The sequence below is a fragment of the Pithys albifrons genome, chromosome 21 (assembly GCF_047495875.1).
Source record: "Pithys albifrons albifrons isolate INPA30051 chromosome 21, PitAlb_v1, whole genome shotgun sequence".
Classification (NCBI taxonomy): Eukaryota; Metazoa; Chordata; class Aves; order Passeriformes; family Thamnophilidae; genus Pithys; species Pithys albifrons.
Window position 1 is genome coordinate 3,519,291 of NC_092478.1, and position 26,324 is coordinate 3,545,614.

General features: G+C 51.5%; 1 protein-coding gene across 1 annotated transcript; it reads right to left on the reverse strand.

The window, feature by feature from the left end:
• Positions 1–733: 733 nt before the first annotated feature.
• Positions 734–22,407, reverse strand: YWHAG (tyrosine 3-monooxygenase/tryptophan 5-monooxygenase activation protein gamma). Its single transcript, XM_071574816.1, has 2 exons — positions 22,106–22,407; positions 734–4,199 (listed from the first exon to the last, which is right to left on the reverse strand). The coding sequence occupies exons 1-2, from the start codon at positions 22,190–22,192 to the stop codon at positions 3,543–3,545; spliced, it is 744 nt and encodes a 247-aa protein (XP_071430917.1). The 5' UTR covers positions 22,193–22,407; the 3' UTR covers positions 734–3,542.
• Between the last annotated feature and the right edge of the window lie 3,917 nt (positions 22,408–26,324).

Here is a 26,324-nt window from a genome sequence, read left to right on the forward strand (position 1 = left end):
ACTCAGGCCCAATACTGGGACACAGTTCCTGCTGCCAGGTATCACCTGTATGTTTGGGGGGCCCCTATATGTGTGTGTGTCTGGGGGTGCGAGGCTTTTCCAGCCCAGCTGTGTCTCCAGGGGCAGAAGCCCCCTGAGGAGCATCCCCAGTGCCCTCCCCTTTCCCGTGGCCATGCCACAGGGGCTCTCACTTCCCAAAAAGCCACCCCAGCTGTGGAGGCTGTTGGGAGCACCAGGGTGGGGCTCGGAGTGCCCCTCTGTGTGGGGATGCTCAGAGAGCCCCCAGCCCCCCTCTGCCACTCCCGGGGGTTGTTCCCAGCCCTTTCCCAGGATGGACACCCCCAGATCCCTCGCAGGGCGGGTGAGTCAGGGCGCATTTTCTGTTTATAGTTTCCCGGGGAGGGGAGTATTTTTACAGCGTGAGTCACCGTGCGTGTGGCTCCGGGCAGAAAACTATCAGGGAAGGGAGGGAGGGAGGTGGGGAGGCACCCACACACCCTCCCCTGCGCCCACGGGAGCATCCAGGAACCCCCCCCACAGCTCCCACCGCCAGGAAGGGCCCTCACCTCTGCTCCAGGAAGGAGCCTGGTGACCCCTAAATCCATTGGGATCATCCACGGCAGTGGAAGGGAGGTGGCCCCTGGGATCAGACCCCAGGCTGCTCCCGAGCCCCCCATCCCACAGAGCCCCCCAGAAACTCGACACAGGTGATAACAATTAAGCAGCGCTGACGTCAGATCTGTAAGTTTATTTGCTCAATGTACGACGGCTACATAATGACTCACATTCATGATATTCCATCACTGAGGAAAAACTGCTAAGAATGGTCCGTGTGTGAAATAATTCCTTACAGAAACACGGAGTTGGAAAAATAATCACTGATTAGACCTTAAAAATAGTTCACTGCATAACATGACAAAAAGCACAAACAAAGGCTCATTCAAAGAACACAGTCATTGTTCTCCTACACTGTAATAGTTATAATTTCACCATGACGAACACCAGACATTAAGATTAAGCTAACACTGGTGTTTTCTTTTGCTTTTTTTTTTCCTTTTTAAAAACAAAATCATATATAATTGCATGTCACTATAGCAACATCCATAACAGATCAGTTTGTTACGATCACTATTTGGTAGAGCAAACTTTACCCCCGAAAAAAAAAGGAAAGAAAAATAAATTAAAAAACTTTAGAAAATTTTTGAAGACTATTTTGTCATAGGAATACATAACATCTACAGTATAAGTTAATAAATTTCAAGCTACTGTATAGAAATACAACACTAGCATGCACAATATTGTATCAATAGAGTAATGGAGCAGTAATCATTTCACTGGAGAGACAGTATCATAGGCAAGTGCATCTCTTAAAAAATGAAAGAAACCATTCAAGCTGCTTAAAAATCAAGTCCCTGACCCCCACTCCGTTTTTAGCCCTCTTGTGCCATCTCTCCTGCATAAGTTTCCTAAAGCAGCCAGAGCAAAAGCCAAAAAGAGTAGTAATTAAAAAAAAAAAAGATAGGTTTTGTAATTCCAGTAAATCACTTCCAAATTGTACAGCTGGGACAACACTGCTCACGAGACACGGGGGTCGATGAGGGAGGTAAGAAGCCTAAAGCATCTCCCGGTCCCGGCACGCACCGGCACCGCGGGCCCCTCGCCGCGGGATGCTGCACCCCAAATTCCTGCAGTGCGCCTGGGCCTGACTTTGGGTGGGTGAATCCCGGCCAGAAAAAGCTATTCCAGCACCACTGGGGCAGTGTCCGGGGGCCGAGCACGGCCCTGGCCCCGGGCAGCGGCTTTGGGACGGCGGGGAGGGGGCTGAGCCGCGCCCCCCGCACGCCCCGGCAGCAGGAGCGGCTGTGCCGTGTGTGCCACACCACGACGCCGTGTCGGGCTGACTCTCGATGGGGGCAATGAAAGCCTGTTTCCAAAATCATAGCAGTAGTAAGGGATGAAAGCACGAGCACGGACTCTCCTCGCTGCGCAGCGGTGGGCAGGGCGCAGCGCTCTGCGAGCCAGAGAACAGCAGTGAACCTCCAACGACCACGGGAAAATCAAAATTAAAGCTAAAATTACTCAAAATGGGGTAAATATTACCTGCTAAGCAACTCAGATGCCCCGTCTCCCACCCCCAGCCGGATCAAACAGACTCGGAAAAGATTTTGCTAAGAGAACTAAGTTCCTGGGCTCCTGATGGTGGATAGAAATGTCTATGATTGTAGCTCTTCCCTTGAGGAATTTCTCTACCAAATTAGCTTCTAAGCTCCTGAAGTTCACTCATTACACCACAAGCTTCCCCAGGAGAAAGGAAAACGCACCTGGCTTCCCTGGTGACAAACAAGGGAGCCTGGGTGCTGGAGATCTGCTGACAAACCTCATGGTACAGTGGGAGAAAGTCAGGCAGAGTGAAATGGCAGTGCAATCCCTGAGGAAGCAGCTGTGGCACCTTAAATCAGGATGGTCTTTTGAAATACCAAACACAGTACATGACATACAGACCTGAATGCTCTTTTTTTTTAATTTTTTTTTTATTATTTTTTATTTAAGTGGCATTTTTTTAAGTTTAAACACTTCCCCCTTGTCTAATTAAGTTCTTAAACCTTTTGCTGTGGACTTAAAATAGTTGAAACAGCCGCTAGCCAAGCACCTGTTAAGCTGTTGACCAAAAAACTAGAGCAGCTTTGATGTTCCTCTGGCGGGCGATCTTCTTGCCTTGGGCGACACAGAATAGCTAAAGCCAGTCCACAGGCGAGGACTGCTCAGGAAGGCAAGCCAAAAGAACTAGCAAAAGAAAGAAAAACAGACAATCAAAAGGCTTGATGTCATATGGCTGTAATGTAGAAACACTGTAAACTGCAATTTAGTGTTAATACTGCAAGCTACCCTAATAAATATCTGAACAAAAAGAAAAAAAGAAAAAGGAAGAAGATTGGATGGCCTAAATCCCAGGGCTTTGTGAGCCCCGAATTCTTTAGTTTTGTTGGTTTTATTTCTAATTCCTTCTGAATTTGGGGATTTGCAGCTGTGCCCTGGCAGGCAGAGCACTGCAGAGAGACGCCCCGTGACGTGGTGCGGACACACGGCACCTGGACTGCAGAAACAAACGCACGAAGCCTTACTGGAACCACAGAACTCCCTTTTTTTTTTTTTGTTTGGTTTTTTTTTGTTGTTTTTTTCTGTTTTTGCATTGCTTTCCTTAAAAACGAGGGCCATTCCATCCACGCAAATTCGTCTTAAAACCCTTTTATTTCTAGCAATAAAGTTAAATTAAAGACAGCTCCACTTGTATTAATAATCTACAGAACAGTCCATATGCCAGTGAGGCTGCTATTCCATACCAGCACAGCCAGCCTGACTTCCACTAGTGGTGTTTTGGCAAAAATGTCAACGAGGCAATCAAAGACAGGTTGTGGGGGGCCTCCCTGGGAAGGTGTCCCCTCCCTTTCCCTCCCCCACCCCTGACCCCCCCCACTTGTGGGAAAAAAATAAAGACTGCAGTAGTTAGCATCAGCGTGCGGCTGCCAGTCCATCGGGGGGGTCTAGTTGTTGCCTTCTCCGCCGTCGTCGTCTTGCTGATCGCTCGTCCAGAGCGTTAGGTTGTCGCGGAGGAGCTGCATGATGAGCGTTGAGTCCTTGTAGGAGTCCTCGTTGAGGGTGTCCAGCTCGGCAATGGCGTCGTCGAAGGCCGTCTTGGCCAGGTGACAGGCCTGCTCCGGCGCGTTCTGGATCTCGTAGTAGAAAACCGAGTAGTTAAGGGCCAGCCCGAGCCGGATGGGGTGGGTGGGCTGCATGTGCTCCTTGCTGATCTCATGGGCTTCGCTATAGGCCTTCTCCGAGGACTCCACCACGGTCGCCCTCTTCTCGCCGGTGGCCACCTCGGCCAGGTAGCGGTAATAGTCCCCTTTCATCTTCAGGTAGAAGACTTTGCTCTCGTACTGTGTCTCGCTGCAGTTCTTGATCAGGTAGTTGTCCAGCAGGCTCAGCACATCCTGGCACACAGCTTCCAACTCCTTCTCGATCTTCTCGCGGTAGGCACGGACCATCTCGATCTTCTTCTCGTTCCCATCAGCAGAGGTCTTCTGCTCGATGCTGCTAATTACTCGCCAGGAGGAGCGCCGTGCCCCCACCACGTTCTTGTAGGCCACAGACAGCAGGTTCCTCTCTTCGTTGGACAGAGGCTCATTCAGCTCCGTCACCTGCATGGAGAGAGGGAGAGACAAGAGAGACACTTGGGTTAAGCCCCAGTCACCTGACTTTCCCATCACATGTTTGGGTGTTTCCATGCATCTCTGCAGGAAAACACAGTTGGCTTGCAAAGTCCTGCTCTGTCATCCAATCCAGCACCTGCTCCCACCCCAGTGAGAGATAGGTGGAAAATCACACCATGGCTCAGTCCCCCATGAAAAAGGGGAGTGGGTTTATTGCGAGGTATTGTCCATCAGCATTTTCCGGAATAAGAAAAATCTTCTAGGAAGGAGATACCTTTCATCTGTGGGATGAGTCAGGCTTTGTGATGTGGTGAGGGACAGGCCAAGGAAGAGGGGGAAGATGGTCCAGGGTTATGAGCTAGCCACATGGATTAACACCACCAGAGCTAGGAGGTGCTCATCTTTTCCACTTCCCATGAGCACAGGCCATGTTTCTGAGATGCTCAAAGAATGTATAGATGGTACAATTAGAGCTGCCTCAGGCATCTGCACAGGTAAGGACTTAAGAGCTCACATGGCAAGGGTATGTTCTTCCCACATGGGATTTTCCTCATCGAGGTCAATGCACAGCGTCACCTGCCTCACATGCTGCGGCAACAGAGGGATTATGGACACAACGAGCACAGAGTGATCTCAGTTACCTCAGAAGCATCACACTTGGTATTGCAATAATCCCATTCCAGCTCCACTGGAGTGTATCCACCTGGGCAACACCTCTAGCCAAGTGCCTCATGGCCCTGCTACACAGGCAGGAAGGGCTCCCATTCCTCCTGACTCCATTCTGAGCCCCATGTGTGGGTCTCTGCACCCCTTGGAGCAGACAGGGCACCACGGCAGCTCCACACAGCGGCTCCACTGGGCTGGTTACAGCTGCCAAGTGGCACTTTGAGCGTGGGTATGGCTGTTGTCCCCATCCCCTGGGAGCACTTCACCCCACCACACCCACACCCTGGGCATGGCCACCTGCGAAGTCAGCCAGCAGAGCAGGAACTTGGGAGCGTCCTCAGGGCACTCATGGATTAGGTAATGGTTTGGCTGTGAAAGGCTTCTGCAAACACTGAGTCACTCTCACAAGTGACTGTAAGGACAAGGTTTGCTCTGGACCCAGATAACCATGTTTATGGTGGGGATCAGGAGGCCAAGGGCTCCTGCTGGAAGGTGCAGGATGGCCCAGCCCAGGAATTCTCTTGAGTGGCCAGGAGTGACTCACACCTGCTCACACTACTGACCTGCTCATTCCACCAAGATCCACTCCTCCTACAACCCTTCAGCCATGCTCTGGCTGACACCTCCTCCCAAACCAGGCTACACCTAAGCTTCAAGTTCCCCCACAGCAAGCATAGCCTCTGGTCTCTGATCTGGACCCCTTCTACTCCTTTCCTCAAGGCAAAGGCAGAAAGAAGAGCCTCCACTCCCACCCCTGCTGTTGTGTGGACCTTTGCTGCTCCACAGGATGCTTTACAGCCTGGCAGGGGAACAGCAAACAGCCCTTTCTGCATGGAAGAGGGTCTTACTGTGCAACCACCACAACTGTTTCTGGTCATGGGTAGAAGGTGGCCGAGGGACGGAGGAAATGGGTGTCATGTTAACAAGGGCAGGATCTCCTGTGACTATCAGCCATCTCCAGTGGCACAGGACAAGGAGCACAGGGCAGGGTGCCAAGGCAGCTCCCAGTGCTCCCGCCCAAGGTAAGCAGGGCAGCGATGCCCAGGCCATCCAGCAGCTCCTGGTGCCAGACGAACCCTCACTCCCCCTTTCCTACCCAGGCTAATAACAGCTGTTTAACCACACAATCCTGGGATATGCTGCTTTTCACAGTGGGGCCCGACCACAACATAGGCTGAAGTACCCATGGCAAGTCACTCAAACGCTGCCTCCAGCCTGCCTGGTGCTCCAAGGGCAGAGGTCTCTAGAGATCTGCATTTCTACAGAATGACTCCCTTCATTCTTCCCCCTGAGTTACACCTGCACAAACGTACATTAAAGATTCTGTGAGTTAAAGCCATCTTTGAAGACACTGGAGCACAATGAAGGTGTTGATCGGGTTACTCAGAGTCTTTTCCCCATCTAAGTTGTCCTGCTTTGAGTGAGGAATGTGGGACTAGAAACATCCAGAAATCCCAACCTGAGTTGTTCTCTTGCTTTCCAGCTGTAAATGGAGTGTCTAGCACCAAAAACCATACAAGAGATTCACTGATTCCAACAGTTTTGTGGACTTGTGGATGTTGATAATCATGTGAAATCTTGCTTTTAGCAAAGCTGTCCCTGAGCAGAGATACCAGTTTTTAAGACAGGACCAAGCAGGTGATTTAAAGCTGCCCCACAGCCACGTCTGCAGATATATATCACTGCAGGAAGAAGCAGATTTACCTCCTCTCACCAGAAGAGTCTTGCTGGAGGACAGATTTATTAAAGCTACAGGGAGTTTCGTGGGATTAGCTTTGCCATAAACATTTTAAATTCGAAGCTATTAAGGATTATGGAGGAAAGTTGGCTGTCAAAATCCTTTCAACAAACTGGCTGACAGATGGGAGGTACACCTGTGGAGACAGCAGATTCCCCAAGGGAGCTCACAGGAAACTTGTAAAAGCAGAAAGGGAGCCTTGTTAACCATGTCACTGCTTTCTAGGGGTACCCAGGCTCCCAGGAAGGAGCACTGCAGAGATGTGGCCAAGGGCTAACACAGGTGGGAACAGGGACCACATCCCTCAGCACTAGGAGAGGGAAGGGAAGAGCCTGCAGTCCCACACGTTTCAGTTTGCAACTGAGCCGAGGGAGGAAGAACAGAAAACCATCTGGCACTTGCATTCCCAGCAGGGAGAAAATGCAAGATGCCCAAGACAAGAGGCACTGGACAGCAGGGTACACTCAGCTGCCTTATCAGAGCCAGTGGAAGGTAGGAAAGATGTATCCCAGGTTCAGCTGCCTTTGAGGACATCCCTGCCCTCAATCTGCTTGGAGCTTCTGCCGCCTTCCAGATGATTTTTTTCTTACACTGCAGGAAAACAACACAAAGTGAATTCAATCAAGTCAAAGGCTAAACAGCAGGCTCCAATATACTGAATTTATAGCATTGCACTGAACACCTCTGATGTAAATCAATAAGGCAATATTCTGCATCAGGCCTGGATCACACTGCAGCAGTCACTTTACAAGCCCTTTTGGAGGGCAGAACCCTCCTCCTTTTTAAATCAGACCCCAGAGAGGTCTCACCTCCCTCAAGAAGGGCAGTACCCTGATCAGGTCCCATGATGCTATTCCCAGCACTGTTACATGGAGTCAGAGACTTCAAATAGCCAAAGGAAAATCTCGATTTGGCATTAGGAGGACTTGGCAGGAACACAAAGCCACAAAGCCATCAGCCTCTGGCTGGAGGTCTACCTGCTCCCCATATCCCAGTCCAGCCTCATCTCACCCCTGGTGCCCCTGGAAACTGGGGAGAGAGAGCAGGAGATACACATGGCTGAAATGGAGTCAAGCCCTGGACATGGCATGAACAGCCAAGCACAAAGAGCTAATCCACATGCTGGAAACTTGATAAAGTCTTTTAGCTACTCTGGAAAGAAAAAAAAAAAAAGGAAAACACACGTGCCAGGAGCCTGACCTTTCACACACACTGCACAAGGACACCTGGCCAGGGACTGCAGGGAGCTTGGCATGGGATGTGAGTCCACACTGCCTGCTTTGGCTGGGAGGCACATTCCACCACCAAGCTTGAGGACACTGCCAGTTCCAGTCCCACCAGTTCCCACAGCCTTTGATGGCACAGAGTCTGCACCACCAAGACTCAAGTGCCCTAAAGCCACAGGGAAATGCCAACAACTCCTGTTGGACAAAAACTACTGGCAGTTTAGCATTTCTGCTGCTTGGGAGCCCAGAGGTTTGTACAAATCCAAGCCCTCTCACTTGCAACAAAGCACTGCAGAGGCGGCACCATCTCAGAGGAGGCTTTCCCGATTTCTCCACTACAGCTGGAGCTCTGACTCAGCGCTCTGCCCAAACCCTGGCAGGCTCCCGGCACGCCCGGATCACGTTGCAGCCAGGGAAGGCTCAGTCTCATACAGAAAACCCAGGGAGCAAGCACAGCTTCACCTGCCCCAACGTCAAGGCATGTGAACTCCAAAAGCCCAAGGGCTGGTGCTACTGCACCTTCTTTCCAGAAGCATCTTAATTAGCAGGGTTTGTGAGACCCACAGGGAAGGTTTGCTCCCAGACAGCAGCAGGTTAGTTTGCTTACAGGGCTTATTCCAGGACTCCCATCCTCCACTCCTCACCTTGCATCAATAGGTCTGAGTACGTCATGAAATGATCCTTTTTGAGGACCCTTCAGCGGCTGCCATGGAGATCCATCACAGAACTGAGTTCTACCTGTTTATCCTTATACACTTTTCACTCAGTTTGATAACTAAGTGCCCCTCCATTTATGGCTCCTGCCTAGCTTTGATGTCTTATCTTAAAGCAAACAGCACAGCAAGCTGAGCAGACCCAGAGATGCTTCCTTGGGGAATACCATAAACATCTGACAGTTTAACCCAAGTTATAATCATCAACACTTGCTTTTCTGATCCCAAGGCCCTGAAGACATCACACACCTACAAAGGAGTCAAGCTTTCCTGGAGAGAGACTACCATGAAAAGCTCAAACTGTTCACAGAGAACAGCTTTTAAAGATCACCAGAGCTCCTCTCCCACCAGGATACGCAACAGTACAGGGGTACTTCCCAGTACCCGTTTCCTCTCTTGTATCTACAGCTCCTGCACCATGTAATTAAGTCTGTTATCTCTGCACACAAACCCCAGCAAGTGCCTTGTTTTCCTTCACATGCAGCTCGTTAGTCACTCTGGTGTCAGGCCTGAAGGTCCCCTTTCTGTTCCATTTTTAAACCACAAGTGTACTTTTGAAACAATGTTCTGGTCAGGTCCCACAACTGAAATTCCTATTTTATCTGAAGACACTGGCAATGGGAGCAGTCAGCACACAAGCCCTTCAGGCTTAAGCAGCAGATAAATACTCATGATACCTGCAGCCACCCCACCTTCCCCCTGTCCCCTGCTGCTGTCTCACAGAGGGACCCCAACACCCATCTGCAAGGACAAGAGGATACAAGTCTCAGGCTGTGCCAAAGAAGGTTCAGGCTGGGCATCAGGAAGAATTTCTTCACTGAAAGGGTTGTCAGGACTTGAAATGGGCTGCCTGGGGAGGAGGTGGAATCATCATTCCTGGAGGTGTCCAAGAAACATCTGGATGTGGCACTTAGTGCTCTGGTCTACTTGACAAGGTGGTGATTGGTTAATGGTTGGACTGTCATCTTGGAGGTCTTTTCCATCCTTAATGATTCTGTGATCCTGTGACAAGCCTGCCTGAGTGCTGTCATTTTGGAAGGACATGCCAGAGAGACCACCTGGTTTTCCTGTCCCCAGCTCACTGTAATTTCTGAAGAAATGGCTGCCCTCAAGCACATCAAATTGACACCATTACCCTGTGTCTTGATGACAGTCACGACTCAATGTTGCACAACCTTGTCAAGAACAGCCTCCCCCTGCGTGTTCCAGAGCGAGCTGTCCTATGACACCATCACAGCACTTGGAAAGATGCTTTTCTTAAGCACTGTCCTACTTTGGCAAAGTAGGCGTGTGTTAAACTAGACCTAAATCTAAAATCTTGCCAGATTGGTTTGGGTTCTTTTCCCTTGTTGCCCAGCCTTCGCCCCCATGTTGTACTTCGTAAGTAAAAGTCACACCATAACTGCTTCTCTCCTTGCTGGCCCCTTCCACTGTCCTCTCTGCTCCTGTCTCAGGAGGATTTGGGGCTGTTGGTTGAACCCTTCCTCACATCCCAGACAAGCACACACAGACTGTGGGCAGACACAAGTTCCCCATTGCCTTCTCCTTTGACTGTTTCACTATGAATAATCACCTGTTAGTTCCCCTTCCCTAAGCTGGCAGGGCCAGCTCCCATCACAGGACAGCACATGGGATGGTTCTGCCATGTTTCAAATTGCTCTCAGTGCATCAAGGACCAGCCTCTGCAGAGACTGTTTGCTGCTTGCAGGCTGGATCTCAGAGGCTACTCAGGCACCCCAGACACTGATTAGGAATTCTGCATGTTCCTACAGTCAACAGGAGCTTTCATCCCACACTGCAGCCTTTATAACTTAAGGTGACTTTGAACCACCCAAGACAAAGTCTTCAGACTGGGAAACTTGCAAACCAAGAGCTCATTTATTTCACTGGCTTAACAACTACTTAAGACAAGGTGAATGTCATCGCCCTGCACTCAGGTTTGATCAGATCTTGGAGCCTGCAGACCTTCTACTCCAGTTTCAGTGTGGCTGTAATGGATTTCAGCTAGAGAAAAAGCAAATTCTGACTGCTCCGGTTATTCCTGCACATAAAAGGTTGAAGGGAGTCAAGGTGAGACAACCAGTGAGAGCAGCAGAGCTCTGAGCTGCTCCACTGTGTTTGGCAGCAGCATTTCATGTACCAGCCCTTATCTGCAGTGCTGCAGTCCCAGCATTGGGTCTAACGGCTCCGGTTTCTCCTGCTGCAGAACACCCGAGTGCCATTGATTTGCCTCACCAACTTCATCTGCAGCTTCTGAGATAAGGCAATCACGAGGGAGCATCCGCCTGCCTTCCAGGCACATTCCTAGACCCTACACTCTGCCATGGCTATTGCTGACAGCAGCCCAGAACATCCCAATAACAAACTGGAAGGAACAATCCTGGCCTCCCAGGGCCATGTAAAGTGTGCAGCTACAAACCATTTCTGAGTTAGCACTGCATGGGAGCTGCTCCTCTACCCAGGAAGTGCTTTCTGAGACAGGGAGGAATTATGCCCAGGTTTTCTTGTCTTCCTTATTAACACCCTGATTCTTATTAGTCTTACTGACAGACTATTAAACAAGACGAAAACTGGCCATAGGACAACTCATTTCACCATCTTGCTGCCACTACCTGCCTTGTACTTACTAAAAACTCTCAGGAAAAATAATCGACCTCTGTTGGCCTAGTGCCTTCCAGCCACCAGATGGAGAGAGCAGCAAGTCCAACCACATCAGCCCCAGCATTTCAGAGGATTGTCACTCAGGGCTCATCACATGGTCTCCAGCAGATGGGATACCAGCACCTTTGCCTGCTAACTACAAAGCAACAGAAGGGATGCCAAGCTATTCCTTCCCCAGGATATGGCAGGCTGGCAAGTGTCATCTGCCCACTGCTGTGTTTCTGCAGCAGTCCAAGATCACCACCACCCTTCTCCATCACCCAGCAGCCTGGGGAGCTCTCCTGCCTTGATTATCCACCTGTTCCCTGCTGATAGATCTTTTCTCCAAGCTTACTGGAAGGCATGAGGAAGACCAATGCTTTGCATGGTCTGGCTTTGCACACCACTGGCTTGAAAGCTTCAATGGGCCCTTAAGTACATCCAAGTTTTAGAAGCTCAGAGTTGATCCACTGATCCCTTTGGAAGAAGAATGACAATTCATGGTTGCTCTGGGCTCTTCTGGGCTGCATCAAGCTTCTCCAGGTGTGAGCTGAAGGGCTCTTCAAGAGTAACTGTAGCTCTTTCCTCAGAAGCATCTCTGTACAACTTTTAAAGATCTTTTGATCTTTTAAAATTCCCATTGAAGCATTATCCCTCAGAAGAATTCATCTACTCACAGGCTTTTGAGCTGATGGCCACTGGTCATTTCTAGAGTCTTAAGACTTGGTCAATGCAGAGGAAGACTTTTTTTTCCCTCCAGTTTATGGCAAAACAAACCCAAAGCCAGACAGATGCCAGGGACTCCAGCACATAAGCAGGGACACACTAGATAAATGCAACAAGTTTCATGTGGGGAGGGTATTTAGTGCTGCTGGAATCATTAGCTGCTTAAAGATTTACCTCACAGCTTCTCAGAGTATTAATCTGGCTCAGATCTTAGTGCTTTCCCACTCACCTCCAGCCCCACCACCAGGCAGAAAGAATCCTGCCACCAGATCATCAAATCCTCCCAGCAGTGTCAAGTGCCAAGGCTTGTCCTTAATCAGGGGCTCAAAAAATGACAGCATTATGTTGTGCCCATGACCTCTGTGCAGCTGGGCCACGTAGAGAAAGGAGAGATGACACAGGCAGGACACCCCAGCAAAGCTTGAGAGAGCAAGTTCTGGCTGCTGGGAGAGTCTGGTCCCAAGGTCTGCTGGAGCAGGATGAACTGGGCAATTCCTGACTGCTGGCATGGCAGAGCCACTGGTGCCATGGCAGGGCCACTGGTGCCATGGCAGATCAAGCTGCTGCTACAAAGGATCACAGCCCCAAACACTTTGTGAACATCTGCTTGTTGCACATCAGGGTAGGGTTGTGGAAATATTAAAAAAAGTCCTCACAAGAGTTTTGCTCTAGGTCTCTTGGTCTGCAGAACCAGAAGTTCCTTGATGTCTCAAATTGTGCTTTACCAGATGAAGCAAGAGATTTCCCAGAACACCCAGGTGGACTCCAGCATGGCAGCTCCATGATAGATTGAATTTCTGCATCCATGAGTAAGGTGATTATTCCTCTAGATGTACTTTACCCTCCCACAGCTTCAGGGATTTCAGGCTTGATCTTACACATCCATACCAAAACCAATTTTATTTCATTTCTTAAATTAACTTGTAGAACAGAAGAAAGTCAAGTTTTTGCTTTGGCAACTTTCCGGAGTGCTGCAGCCAATTTAAATTACAAGGAGGGTCACTTTACTATCCTAGATGTAACTGTGGGTTTAACTACCCTTGCCTGGCTCCAGCCATCTCCTCCCAGCCCTCTTTTGAAGCCCAAGGGACTACCATCTCAGATTTGATCTCAGTTCATCACAGGTGACAGAACCCCTCGGGCGCCGACATCTTGACACCACCAAATGCAAGAAGCCAAGCTCCCAACTTCAAGGTAATGAAATATTCATCCCACGTAACAAAGCCCAACAGCATAAACAGGCAAAGCTCCAATGCCTGCCCCAGCTGGGTGTAAATCAAAGGCTGTTAATCTTCCCCAAGTTCTCATTCACTGCTGAATACTAAGCATTAGCCTTTTACAAGCAGAGATCTCCTACAGCAATTGTCGAGCGTGTCTGTTAGCACACAGCACAGCAACAGCTTCTCCACCTACTATTAATAAACTTTATGCTCCTGAGCACAACTGTCCAAACAACATGTCCATCAGCAGCCTCATTAGCACTGAAGCTGAGTCTTCTCACTGATGCTTTTAGAGAGCCTTGCTGAAACCAGGCTCAACCTCTCAGAGAGGAATCAGAAGCACACTCTGCCATGCCAAGCAGCTTTGCCTGGTACGTAAGCGAAGATACATCTCAAGCAAGCCAACCCATCCAGGGAGATCAGAGGGAATTTGCAAACAATTAAGGAATGGTTTGTACTTGGAGCTCCTTCAGAGTCGTGCTCATCCAAGTGCAGCTGCCTCAAACACCCATAGACGGACTCAATTCCAACATCTCTTTTATAGAAGAAAAACATTAAGTACTCTAATCCCTAATCTGGGGATCACTTTAAGGGCATCTCACGCCACCATCACTGACATGTTCTCTAGTTACTCTCCTACTGCTATTAACTAATGCACTGCCCTTGGTCACTAGATTGGGGCCAAAAATCAGGTTTGTTTAATACCTAATTGAGCATGTGCTGGGTCATGCCCAAGATGTGACTAAACCTGGGTTAGCAGAGAAAAATCTGAGACTGGTGGAGGTTTGCCCTTAAATAGGCATACAAAGGCTTTTGTTTCACCAGCTACACGAAGGCTTTGCTTTTGAGAGACAGTCTTGTCAGTGTTTCCTGCAGCCCAAGGACTGCTGCCTCATCATTTCAGCTCCATTTTCCAGAATTTACCATTTCTGAGCATTTCCAGACCCCACCAAGCAAACCAGCACTGCAACCAGCATGAAGATCAAGCCTTGCAGTTCATCAGCATCCACCAGGGCTCAGCCCACTGGAGGGGCTGCAGAGATGCAGCAGCCTGGGCTGGCTGTCATTGTATGCTCAGAGAAGCTGGACAAAGCCATCCCACTGCTGAGCTCCCTCTCCAGGGACACTCCCCACCCAGAGCCAGGGTGGGAATTCAGCATCTTGACATCTGGACTCCGGAGCAACGAGTCAGGTGTAACAAACAGAATGAAAGTAATTTTGCCTCCATTTTCCTTCATTTTAGGATGGGAGGAAGGACTTTGCTCATTATCAAGCAGCCAGGGGAAGGAACAAGAGAAGGCTGGCTGTGGTAGCACTGTCTGGGACTGGCTGAGGTGACACACCACCCAGTCACACAAACCCCACAGCCATCTGGTTGTGGGTCCATATCCTTCCCCTTTCCTGCTTGCTCCAGACCAAGGCCTCCCACAGCTGCTCAAAGGGACATGGGAGGTGGGAGATGACAGCAGAAGAGACCACGAGGGACCTCAGCAGTGCCAGTGCACAGCCCACATCCCTCATCCCTGTGCCCTGTGAGTAAATGCACGGTGCCTTCAGACAGCACTGTGGGCCATGGGCTGCATTCCCACAAAGCCATTTTATCTCCATGGGGAAAGAAGGGTCACCCCTCCACCTGCAATGACCAAAAGCTGCATGGCAGGAGGGCAGGCAGAGTCTGGCAGCATGTTGTATCTCAATACCACCAGCATCAAACCAGCCATAGCCATTTATCTGAACAGCTTCTCAAGTCAATGTTTCAGAGGTTGAAAGACAAAGCCACTGTACCTTCACCAGCACAGTGACAAATCCACAGCTACTATGCTTTGTTTCAGCTGGTTTCCAAGCTATTGCTTTCCAGTGGTGACCATCACTAACAGAATGGAGCAAATACTACTCTTTTCACTCAATTTTTGCTTTCCAGACAAGAAAGTTGCCATTTCTCTGCAGTCATGTGAATCTAATAGGAGTGAGACTTCAGCCAGGGACTAGTTAGGTTAGTTACCTTTCCCATGAAGAACAGAGGTTGTTGAAGGCTTTCAGCCTTCCAGAAAGAACTGACAAAGGCCTGACCAGTGAAGGAAGGAAGGTCTAAGCTGGCTTCAAACCACTTAGCACAAAAATACTTGTAAACAGCATTAGCTTTGGGCATCAGGGGTGCATCAGCTACCTCAGCCCTGCATCACAGCTCTGTCACAGTGAGGTGGAAGGTGATGCCCGTGTGCTATCATGGAGAAATGCTTGGGAAGCCAGGCAAATCCTGTTCCACTGTGCTTTGTACTGCAGTGACTCCAATATGCACTCACATTTCACTGCCAGTCACAGCTCAGGACATAGGGCAGAGAAGCAGAAAGCAGAGTCCTAAATGTCCCAGGAAATGACCCACCTGAGGAAAGGCTCCCTCAGGTCAGACCATGGGTATTTTCCAAGGCCTCTGCCTCCATACCTGTCTCTGAACAGCCTGGAGTCTGGCTGGGACACACTGAGCAGCCAGCTCTAGTCTGAAGTAGTCTGACAGTTCTCTTTGCTCTTCCCTGCCAGGCTGGAATTGAGCTCCCAAGTCACCTCTGCCAAGGAAGGGGAGCCAGCACCACCAAGTCCAGCAGTGCTCCACATCCAAGGATGTGTCTGAGCTTACAAAAAGCCACCTCCCAAGAAGCAGCTAGTTACTAAAGCACTGGCAGTTGGACACACAAAGCTTGGATTCTTTATTTTTCCTAAATATGTACATAAAACTTCTGCACATTTGTTTGCTCATGGTTTACTTGGCGTGAAGCTACTCTAAATAGAAGCTGAAGAGTTCAGTCACAGAGCTGGTGCCTTAGACCCTGCCAGATGTGTCACCATCCATGGAGGTTTCTCCAGACATTGTTGTTACAGTAAAATCAAAAGTGAGCAATTCAGGTCTACAGAAAGCCCTGTGAGACTCAGCCATCAGGCAGAAGCAGCAAAGAGCTCAGCTGCTGCTGGCTGACAGGGAGGAGGGTTACTCCCTAAGAATTCACAGAGTAAGAATTCACAAGACTCTGCAGGTGCATGAAAACAGTCAGGATGAAACAATATAAACATGGGACTTGTGAGAGAGAGGTTTTAACCAACTGAAGTATCCAGCATGGTGGTGTGTAACTCTTTTAGCCAATAAGCTGTAGTCCTAACCCTGTATTAACCTTGTGCTATGTGTAGTAAAATGTCTTCACTATGAATCTCATGGATTGTGTGAAGTCCAGTTCCTCTGCCATTTATTTTTGGTTTACTTTAAGACATCATCAAGTCATGGTTACCACTCTCCTCCCCAGTCACTGCTCCATCAGCCACACCCTGAGCCATGTTTCTCCTTGTACCCTCAAGAGTCACAGCTCCATTCCTAAATACAGGCTCTGAAAATCATTTTGCTTAGGACTGTCACCTTGGGGTCACTCACCAGGCTGGGGACAAAGCCATAGCTCAGCCTAGGCCTTCCCATAGGCTAGTGGGGACCATCATGTTGCTCTTGCTCCACCTCCTTGATCTGCAGCTCTGCAAGGCTGAGATGTCTTATTCCTACCTGGAAAGCCAAGGTGAGCACAGTCTGACCAGCCCTCATGCAGTCGGCCCAGACACAAGAGAACAGCTTAGAATGAAGTGGTTCAGTAACACACAGTGAAGAAAGGATGGTGTTGAGGAAAAAATATGGTGGGGATCCTCAAATTAAGGAAGATCTCAATTCCATCAGCCACAGAAGGCGAGGAACAATCCCGTTCCTCACCTCCCCTGATCACACACCAATCCCAGCAGATACACCACAGTTTTTTGGATGGCCCTTGCTGCTTCTGCAAGCACCATCCAGCACATACATGAGAACTGCTAAGAGGATGACAAAGACATCATCCAGTTCAGATGAGACAAGCCAAGAACAGTGTATATGCTCCAGAGGCACAGGAGTTTTCAATCCAGAAAACACTTCTAGAGCTGAAGTTCTGTGGTTGCCCCTAAACTGCTGTTCCTGAAGCTTCTAGCAAACCCAAGTTCACACCATCAGTGTCTACACAGTCTATTCCATAGAGCAATTTTGGGATCAGCTGGTGAACACAGGTTGGGCAGATAGGGCTTATCCATGGACATTATGAAGGTTATTTGGTGTACCAAAAAATGGGCCAGCCACCTTTACTCATGAGAAGCAGTGCAATAAAGAAGGTTAAAAATAATTTTTAAAAAATCAAGACAACTCCCACAACCTGTTTGCACTTTCATGGCAAGACATCATCCAACAGATCTACTGGCACCCTTTCCCAAGATCTTTACTGTGAAACAAAGGAAACAACAGCTACATTCTCCATTATAGTCTCAATATTACTTTTGTTCAGTTCAAGGGATACTTTTAATCAAATCCACACCTGGTTGTTACACTTGGACAACAGAGAGAAAGCCAGCATGATCTCCTAAGTCAGTGACTCTTCCCAGAGCTCACAGATAAGGACTTAACAGGAATTCAAAGAGGAATTTCTATGAGTTTGAGCTGCTGAAGAGTGGCCAGTTAACACAGGTAATGTCTGCACTGCCCACTGCAGTCTGTACAGGGTGTTGCTACCTGTCCAACATTTAGGTGCAGATGTGTGACCTGGGCTAGTGCCACGAGGTCCCCAGGCTGATTTAGGCAGGGACAATCCAAGGCAAGAACCATTACTAGGTTGGAAGGACTGGAGCTCCATGCTGTCCTGACTCTGCAGACCTCCAGGAAGGCAGCCCTGCTCCTGAGTCACACTGTCTCAAATCCCGACCACCACTGCAACCCCCCAGTGATGCAGGAGGCACCACAGGCTGAGCAGCATTCAAGATGCCTGCACAAGGGGCGGCGGCAAGAGCATCCATGCAGTCACTAGATGCCAACATCTAATGACTGCAACATCCACCTTGGCACAGAAAATGGTTTCTCCAAAGCCTTCTCTGGCCCCCCTGGGAAGTGCTACTACAGCAGCTCCCGCTCCTTGCTCCCCTCCCACCATCACAGATGGCCTGCCCAGCACTCCTCCTGGAGAAGCCTTTCCACCTCACTCTTTTGTCTGTCTATGCTGTGAAGCAGAAGCAGCTGATCATCCCTGCTCCGCTCCCCAGGGGCTCTCCAGATAGGATGGATTTGTGTTACTACCCCTTTTTCCAAGGGCAAGCCTACTGCCTGTGTGAAGCCCCACTATCTGCACTACATGGGCTCTGGATGTGTGGGGTGATAACCTGCCTGGCTGGTGATCAACATGGCAGAAGCCCACATAGCCCATGCCAGGGAAGGCCCTGCAATTCCCCATCCTCCACCCACAACTGCCATTTACTGCACCAAGTTGTGGTGTCTAAAGCTTGGAGCAGCCATCTGCTTTTGGGCATCTCCAAAGTTTCCCTCTCCACATCCACCACAGCTGATGGTCCTCATATACAGCACAGCCACAGCCTCTCTGCAGAGGTTGGGTCCCCAAAATCAAGCAGTCAGGTGTTCCCTTCACAGGGACTCCAGGACCTCCAGGACTTTGCCACATGGTTCCACACCTACATCATATGTAGGTGCAATGTAATAATCCTTCCCCCACCCCTTTTTCAAGGTGACTTATTTCCTGCAGAAGTTATTGCAATTATCTTGTTGGTTCTCTTGCACATCCCCCCCACCATAAAGGTCCATGGGGAAGCACATGCTCTGCTCCCTGGGCAGCACCAGGCAGGGGCTTGGCAGGGCTCCACCTCCGGAAAGCCTCCAGCAGCACCAGTCTCCCCAGCTAATGGATATTGATCCCCAGCCCTGGCACAGGGTCAGACAGTAAAGCTCTTCCTGAAGCTGAACCAGACAAAAGTGCATCTTGCTTTAACCACTGGCACTGCCAGCAGTGAAACCCTGGTGAGCAAGGCCAAGGCCTGCCCACTGACCAGTGGGCACAATCACCACCCTGGGGACCAGCAGGGAGCTTTCCTGGCCCCCAACACCTTATAGGGATGACAGTACCCCTAGACAGTGCTGAGGTGGCAAGGGACATGACCAAGGTCATGCAGCCACACCCTGGATCAATGGGCCTGGCCCCACACCCTTCCTGGGTGTGGCATCACCTTCTGCTCCCTCTGGGAGGCAAGGGGACCATCTGCTGTGTGTTACTGAGACCCCACTGTAAGCCTGTCCCTTTTGGGGGCTGAAGGAGCAGTCCTGCTCCCACAGCAGCAACACAACTGCAGGCAGCAATTAGGGGCACTGGCAGCTGGCACTTGTAGGAAGGAAGGAGCTAGAACTTATCATATATAAATATAATTGGAGAGAAAATGTTGTGATTCAGGACATCACTGAATGAATCAGCAGACAGAAAGAGCCCCAGCACACCATTATCTATGTTAAACCATTAAAATAGGCTTTCAGCACAGGCTCCCAAGCAGGCAGGGCTGAGGCTGAACAACCCACCCAGCTGCCCCATCACTACCCCTGAGATCAAGCTCCAGGAAAACAACCCTCTTTTATGCCCACCATTCCCACGTCAGATTTTAAAGGAGAGCCATCCTTCATTTCTCAGCAGGGTGCTGGGGAAGCGAGCAGAGGGGCAGGTTTGGAGGGCAGGATGGCTCTGCATCACCTTCGCTAGACGCAGCCCGCATGCTCTCTGCTACCGCCTGGGTGCATTGCAGCTTGGACCATGGCATATGACATCACTAGGCGTTGCTACGGAAATGAGTGCGAGGTCATCGGCCTCCCGCACAACCGGGGCTGGGGGCTGGTGGCACGGGGACAACCAGCTCGGACATGCCTATCGCCGGCAGACCCGCGATGCCAGGCTTTGGGCAGCGTGGTGCAGGAATTAAGAACAAAGCTCTGCCTTTTGTTTGCTGGTGACGGGAGGCGTCAGCGCTCCTGCTGGGAATCGTTTCCTTACGGCCAAACTACACGGGAGCTGATAAGCAGCGTTAGCCCAGGTTACTGCTTCACTAGGGCCTGTAAGAACTAGCAGGAAAAATCGTATATATGACCTGTAGCAACGCCTTGGGTTCAAACGCCCAGGCCGGGGAAGCAGGTTAGGGAAATTCACACTGCAACACGGCTGTGTGTCCCAGGCATATCCCTGCTGGCCTTGTCACAGCGACTGTATTATCCGTAGGAAATGAGCTGTAGGATCTGCTCACACAGCAGGCTTTGCTTTAAAATGAATAGATGCTGCTATCAGAAAATGGTATAAAAGCCACAGAGCAGCAGAAGGACAGCCCGGCTGGTTTAATGTGATAATATCTCGTTCCGATTATCCGTATTTCATTCCTTGATAAGACATCTCCTCCCTCCCCGGGCTCGGGCTGTGACAGTTTTGTCTGTTTGATAAATGCAAGGTTATTGACAAAATGGTGCAATATGGGCAAACAGAGCTGCACCCACGGCAGACTGCGACATTCCCAGATCAGCATTCACTTTTCATCAGCTGGGGAGGACACCCCAGCTCCCAGCAAAGGTTCAGACCTGACTAAGAAGACAAACATAAAGAACAGTTTTCCCCTTTAAAGCACCCCCTCCCTCCCTCCACCCAGTCTAGCCTCTCTGCAATATGACAAATGCAGAATCTTCTGGAATGACTTGATCCTGCCTCCCACGATTGCTTTGTTTGCAAGATCAGATCAGAGATATGTTTTTTTTTCCCTTCTTACATTGTCAAAATGTCAGTATTGAAGGGGAGCGTTCAGTGTCACAAATCAGATCAGCCTGCTATATGCAGAGTCTTTATTTTAAGAGCGTGAAATGAATACAACATGACTCAATTCATAAATCTCCAACCAAAGGCAGTAAAAATAAGAGCTCTGACAGTGAAAGGGCTCCTGATCTTTGGGGTCAGGGGCACACATCAGCCTCGGTGACCACGCGTGGGAAGGGATGCACAGGGAGGTATTTCGACAGCGGGCAGAGGTGTGCACACAACCCCCCCACACCCCTGCTGGGGCCCCCACTGCCTCCCCCCGCTGGATCCCGAGCCAGGTGACCCCCCCAGGGAGCACCGCACCTCCGGGTCGGCTCCTCTGCTCCCCCATGCTGGGGCAGAGAAGGGAGGGGAGCGCAGCAGAGAATGTGGGGGGCAGGCAGGGGGGGCCTGACGTGGAGGCTAGGAGGGGCTGCAGAGCAGGGGAGACAATGTGTGGGGGTTCTAAGGCAGGGGAGAGGATGTGGGGGTGCTCTAGGGCAGGGGAGAGGGGATGTGTGGGGCTGGGCAGGGGGGGCAGCTGTACAGGGGAGAAGGACAAGGGAGGCAATTCATGGGGGGCTTAAGGAAGAGGGGAGGATGGGGAGGCAGCTCTAGAGCAGAGAGAGGGGAATGTGTGGGGCTGGGTGGGGGCCCCAGAATAGGCGAGAGGATGAAGGCGGGGCTGGCAAGGCAGAGAAAGGGGATGTGTGAGGCTGAGCGGGGACCCTAAAAGAGGGGAAGGATGAAGGGAGGGCTCTAAAGCAGAGACAGGGGATGTGTGGGGGCCCTGCAATAGGGGAGACGATGAAGGGAGGGCTCTAGGGCAGAGACAGGCAGATGTAGAGGGCTGGGTGGGGGCTCAAGAATAGGGGCGAGGATGCTGGGGAGGCTCTAGGACAGGGGAGCAGGATGCGAGGGGCTCCGAGAGGGATCCCCAGAACAGGGGAGTAGGATGCGGGGGGCTGGATGGGGGGGCTCTAGTGTAGGGGAAAGGATGCGTGGGGAGGCTCTAGGGCGGGGGATCGGAAGAAAGCCGGGTATCCCCGCGCGGGGAAACACAACGGGAACAGGAGGCAGGTGGGGGTGCCTGGAGGGCGAAGGGCCGGGGCCCACACACCCCCGCGGCCCCCCCCGCCCGAGCCCCCCACCCACCGCAGGGGCCACGCGGGGAGGGCGCGGCGAGTGCGGCCCCGCCGGGGCACGAGGAGGAGGAGGAGGAGGAGGAGGAGAAGCCGTGCGAGCGTGTGAGCGCGCGTGTGTCCGCGCGTGTGCGCGCGCGGGGAGCCCGGCGGCCGCGGGACGGGACTCACGTTCTTCATGGCGGCCGCCATGTCGTCGTATCGCTCGGCTTGCTCGGCCAGCCGGGCCTTCTGCACCAGCTGCTCGCGGTCCACCATCTTCGCGGGGTCCGGGGCGGGGAAGAAGGGGCGAGGAGGCTGTGGGCTCCGGGAGGAAGAGGAGGAAGAGGAGGAAGGAAGGAAGGAAGGAAAGAGGAGGAGGAGAAGGAAGAGGAGGACGAGGCGGTCTGGGCGCTGCTGCGGCTGAGGCGGCGGCGGCGGCTGCGCCCGGTGCTGTGCGCGCGCCGCGGGCCACCACAACCCCCCTGCGCGCGCCCCGCCCCGCCCCGCCCCTCCCGCGCGCCCCGCCCACCCCGCCGCGCGCGGGGCACGACGGGAGATGGAGTCCACGAGGCCGTGTCGGTGACTGGGATCACAACGGAGCTCCCCCAATAAGGACTACAACTCCCATGGTGCCCTGCGGCACGGCTCCGCCCCCTCGCCCCGTTGGGTCCCGCCCGTGCTGATTCACCGGGGCCCGGCCCGGGTGGGCCGCGGCGGGCGCGGCCGGTGTCGGGGGGAGCGGGGGGCGAGGGGGCACCGCGGGACGGGGCAGTGCGGCCTGGGCACACTCAGGGCGTGGGTGCGCCCCTGGGCCGGCAGTGTGGGCTCACACACAGCCCGGACCCACACACAGCCTGTGCCCGCCATGCGCGCTCATAGCCCAGGCACACTCACAGCATGGTCACATCACAGCCCTGGCCTGCTCACACACTGCACACACTCACAGGCCACTCACACCACACACAGCCCGTGCCCACTGCGCCCACTCACGACCCAGAGCCACTCCCAGCATGGCCCCATCACCGCCCTGGCTTGCTCACAGACTGGACTCACAGACTGGACACACTCAGGCCACTCACACCACACACAGCCCATGCCCACTCCTTACCCAGGCCCACTCAGCATGGTCCCACTCGTGGCCCAGACCTGCTCACAGCCCTGACCCACTCACTCCCTGGTCACACTCACAGCCTGGACCCTCTCACAGTCCAGACCCACTCGCAGCCAGATCCCACTCAAAACCCTGATCCACTCAGCCCACATCCACTCACATCCTGGACCCACTCACATCCTGATCCCACTCACAGGCTGGTCTCATTCACAGCCCAGATCCACCCACAGCCCAGAGTTACTCACAGCTTGGACCTGCTCACAACCCACCCAGGTCCTCACACATCCCAATCCCACTCAAAACCCTGATCCACACACCACCCAAATGCCCTCACATCCTGGTCCCACTTCCAGCCCACCCCTCCGTGGAGACCCTGCTGGTGGTGTTGTGCCTGGGGTCTGTGCAGCTGTGATGGTGGTGGGCCAGGCTGTGGTGACACACCTTGGGGCAAACCCCTGCCCCCCCCCTTTCCCCTGCCATGGGCTGGGCTCCCGACACATGGAGGAGAGCATTCCCACTGGACAGCCACGCTGGATAATTGATGACAGCCAGCTTGGGCACGCAGTGCACTCGCTCATCAATAACCCATGGGATAAAAGCACGTGTCTGCTCTGGCCATGCAGGGCTCCTGCTGCGTGAGGAGCACCATTTGGAACCATAAGACATTCCTCTTTCCTAAAAAACCTATGGATAAAGTGACGTTGAGAGGAGGCTGTGGCACTGGGAGGAAGGAAAGGGGTTTAATGGACCCTGTTTTCCTAAAATACCTGTGGATAAAGCAACATTGAGAGGATGCTGCAGTGCTGGGAGAAAGGAAAGGGGTCTAATGCAGGCGCTGTGCTGATCCCAATGGAAGCACTTTATCTTGGCTGGAGAGAGCCAGGCAGGGCTCATGCACAGCTCTGCATGGGCCAACACCATCCTCCTTCACATGCCACGTGTCCCTGGCCCTTCCCAGTGCCACTGTACCTATGCAGATGCTTCTGGAGGTGTGAGGGTGATCTCAGAGGACTCAGCCCTCCCACTTGTCCATCCCTGTGCCCTGAGGTTTCCTTTTGAAACCTCACAGGGACCTTTGGTGGCACCAATGTCCGCAGGGCAATGCTGTGGCCACAGCCTGCTGTGGCTGTTCAAAGCCATGGCCACAGCCTCGCCCACATGGGAGGGGACAGACTGGTTTGGGAATGCTGGTGGTGGCGCTTTGTGACAGCAAGCAACACCCTTTTGGGGTGAGATCTCCATCTTTATTGTGGGTTTAGCACTGCTTTACAAAATACAGAGAATTGTGTTGCCTGGATTTGTTTTAACACAAAATCCTCCTTTGTTTACAGCTTCCGAGAGCAGAAGAAATCCCCCCTCTGATAAATAAAACCAGAAATACGTCCGGATCTTCTCAATTTCCTGTACAAAATCAGACACTGCCTCACTTGCTCACATCCCCAGCCTCACACCCCGCAGTGCACGTGGCTCTAGAGTGAGAACAGCCTTTGTGCCTGGCTTTTGTTTACTGCCTCAGCCATCCCAAGGAGAGCTCCCATGGACAAGGGCAGTTTATTCCTCTTCTCTGATAAAGGCTCATTCATTTTCCTGAGGGGGCTCTCCGTCATCTCTGGAGAGCTCTGCAGAGGGGTTGTGTTGTTTTCTCTCTGACATCAGCTTTGGGAGAGAATTTGAGTTAAAAAGTGCAGAATGCAAGAGAATATTAAAGGAGTTTGGTTCCCAAATTATTTTTTTTCAGCTATTGCTATAATTTCTTATCAATAATCTTAAGGTACCTAGAAATGCCCTGAGGCATCACCCAAGCCAAGCAGGACTATCAGATTTCTGCGTATGGATCAGAGCAGATTCCCTGCTCATCCCCTTTGGAGTGATGCTGCTACATTTGGGTTGGATATATGCAGCCTTTTATCTTGGAAAATAAATAATATTATCCCTTGGGTACAATTCCTGGGTTCTTGTGGACAATATTGAACATAAGCCTGGACCTGAAGAGGTACTTGTGCACCTGGAAGATCCTCTGATTTCTCCAAATATATCAACAGTCTAATAAAAACTGTTGCCTTTCCATAACAACCTTATGATCCTTATCTAGTATTTTCCATACACCCAGCAGGTTCTCAGCCAGCACAGCTCTGCTGATTTACAGTGACCCTGTTTTTGCCCCAAAACGAGCCAGTAGCGATTTATTCCTGTCAAAGCACCAGAGCCATAAATACATTTTCTAACGCAGATGATTTTCTTCCCCATCACAGGTCAGAACAGGATATTCATAACGCTGTAAATTCTTCAGAATAGCAGTCTGGCTGTAATATTTATCTGCAGCAGATCCAGCCCCCTTTTGGGGCTCCCATGCATAAATCAACACCCCTCACAACAACTAATTCCTCTGTTTTACACTCTGGGTACCAGCAGGGTGAAGGTTGGATGGTGAATGAGCTGAGTTAGAAGCTTCTGGTGGGCAGCTGGAGGTGTCACCTGGCTGGACATCACTAAATTCCCTTCTCCCACCTCTTTCTGGTGCCTACAGAAACCCCTCAGTGAAAGTCTGGGGCAGCTGCTGGGTTGGGAAATCACAACGACCCAAAGGATATGGGTCTGTTCTGCAGATGTCCCAGAAAAACCTAATAACCTCGATTCTGCCTACAGGATTAAAAATACTTTGGCGCATTCAAATGTGCCACTTTGTTAATTCCTGTGGCCTGGAAGACGAGTCTTTCTCTTCGCATTTTCTTCCTTTACCCGTTACGTCTTGTCAATGCCTTATGACACCATGAGGGAAGGCAGGAAATTCTCTGTGACTTGGAGGTTTGCTTGGGTTTAGCTGCTGCCTGCTCTGAAAATGGTCCAGAAATCCTCACCCCTCGCTTGCTGTGGGAGTGCAATGGTTGTGTGTCCCTTCCCATGTGCTCTTTTCCTCCACATCTGCTTGCTTGGAGTGAGGAGGATGCCATGGGGGGTGCATGGTGCAGGTGTCCCAGCCTGTCCCCACACCAAGAGTTGTCACCACAAGGGCAGTGACACACCTTACACCAACAGTGACCCAGTGCTTGAAGTCCTGTGTGTCTTCAGCCAGTGAGTGGCACAGCAGCTCAGAACAGAGGACACAGGGTGGCATTCCCCTGGGCCAGTATGTGGGGCTGGGGTGGGTTCCATCCTTAGGATGCTGCCCAGGCTCCTACACAGCCCCAGGGTCCCTTCCTGGGTGTTCACCCCAAGTCCTGCTGCCTGGGTGGCTGCTGCTTGAGCTACGCTGAGGAAGGTGCTGGCTGCCCAGGGAAGCAGTTTTGTGACTCTTGC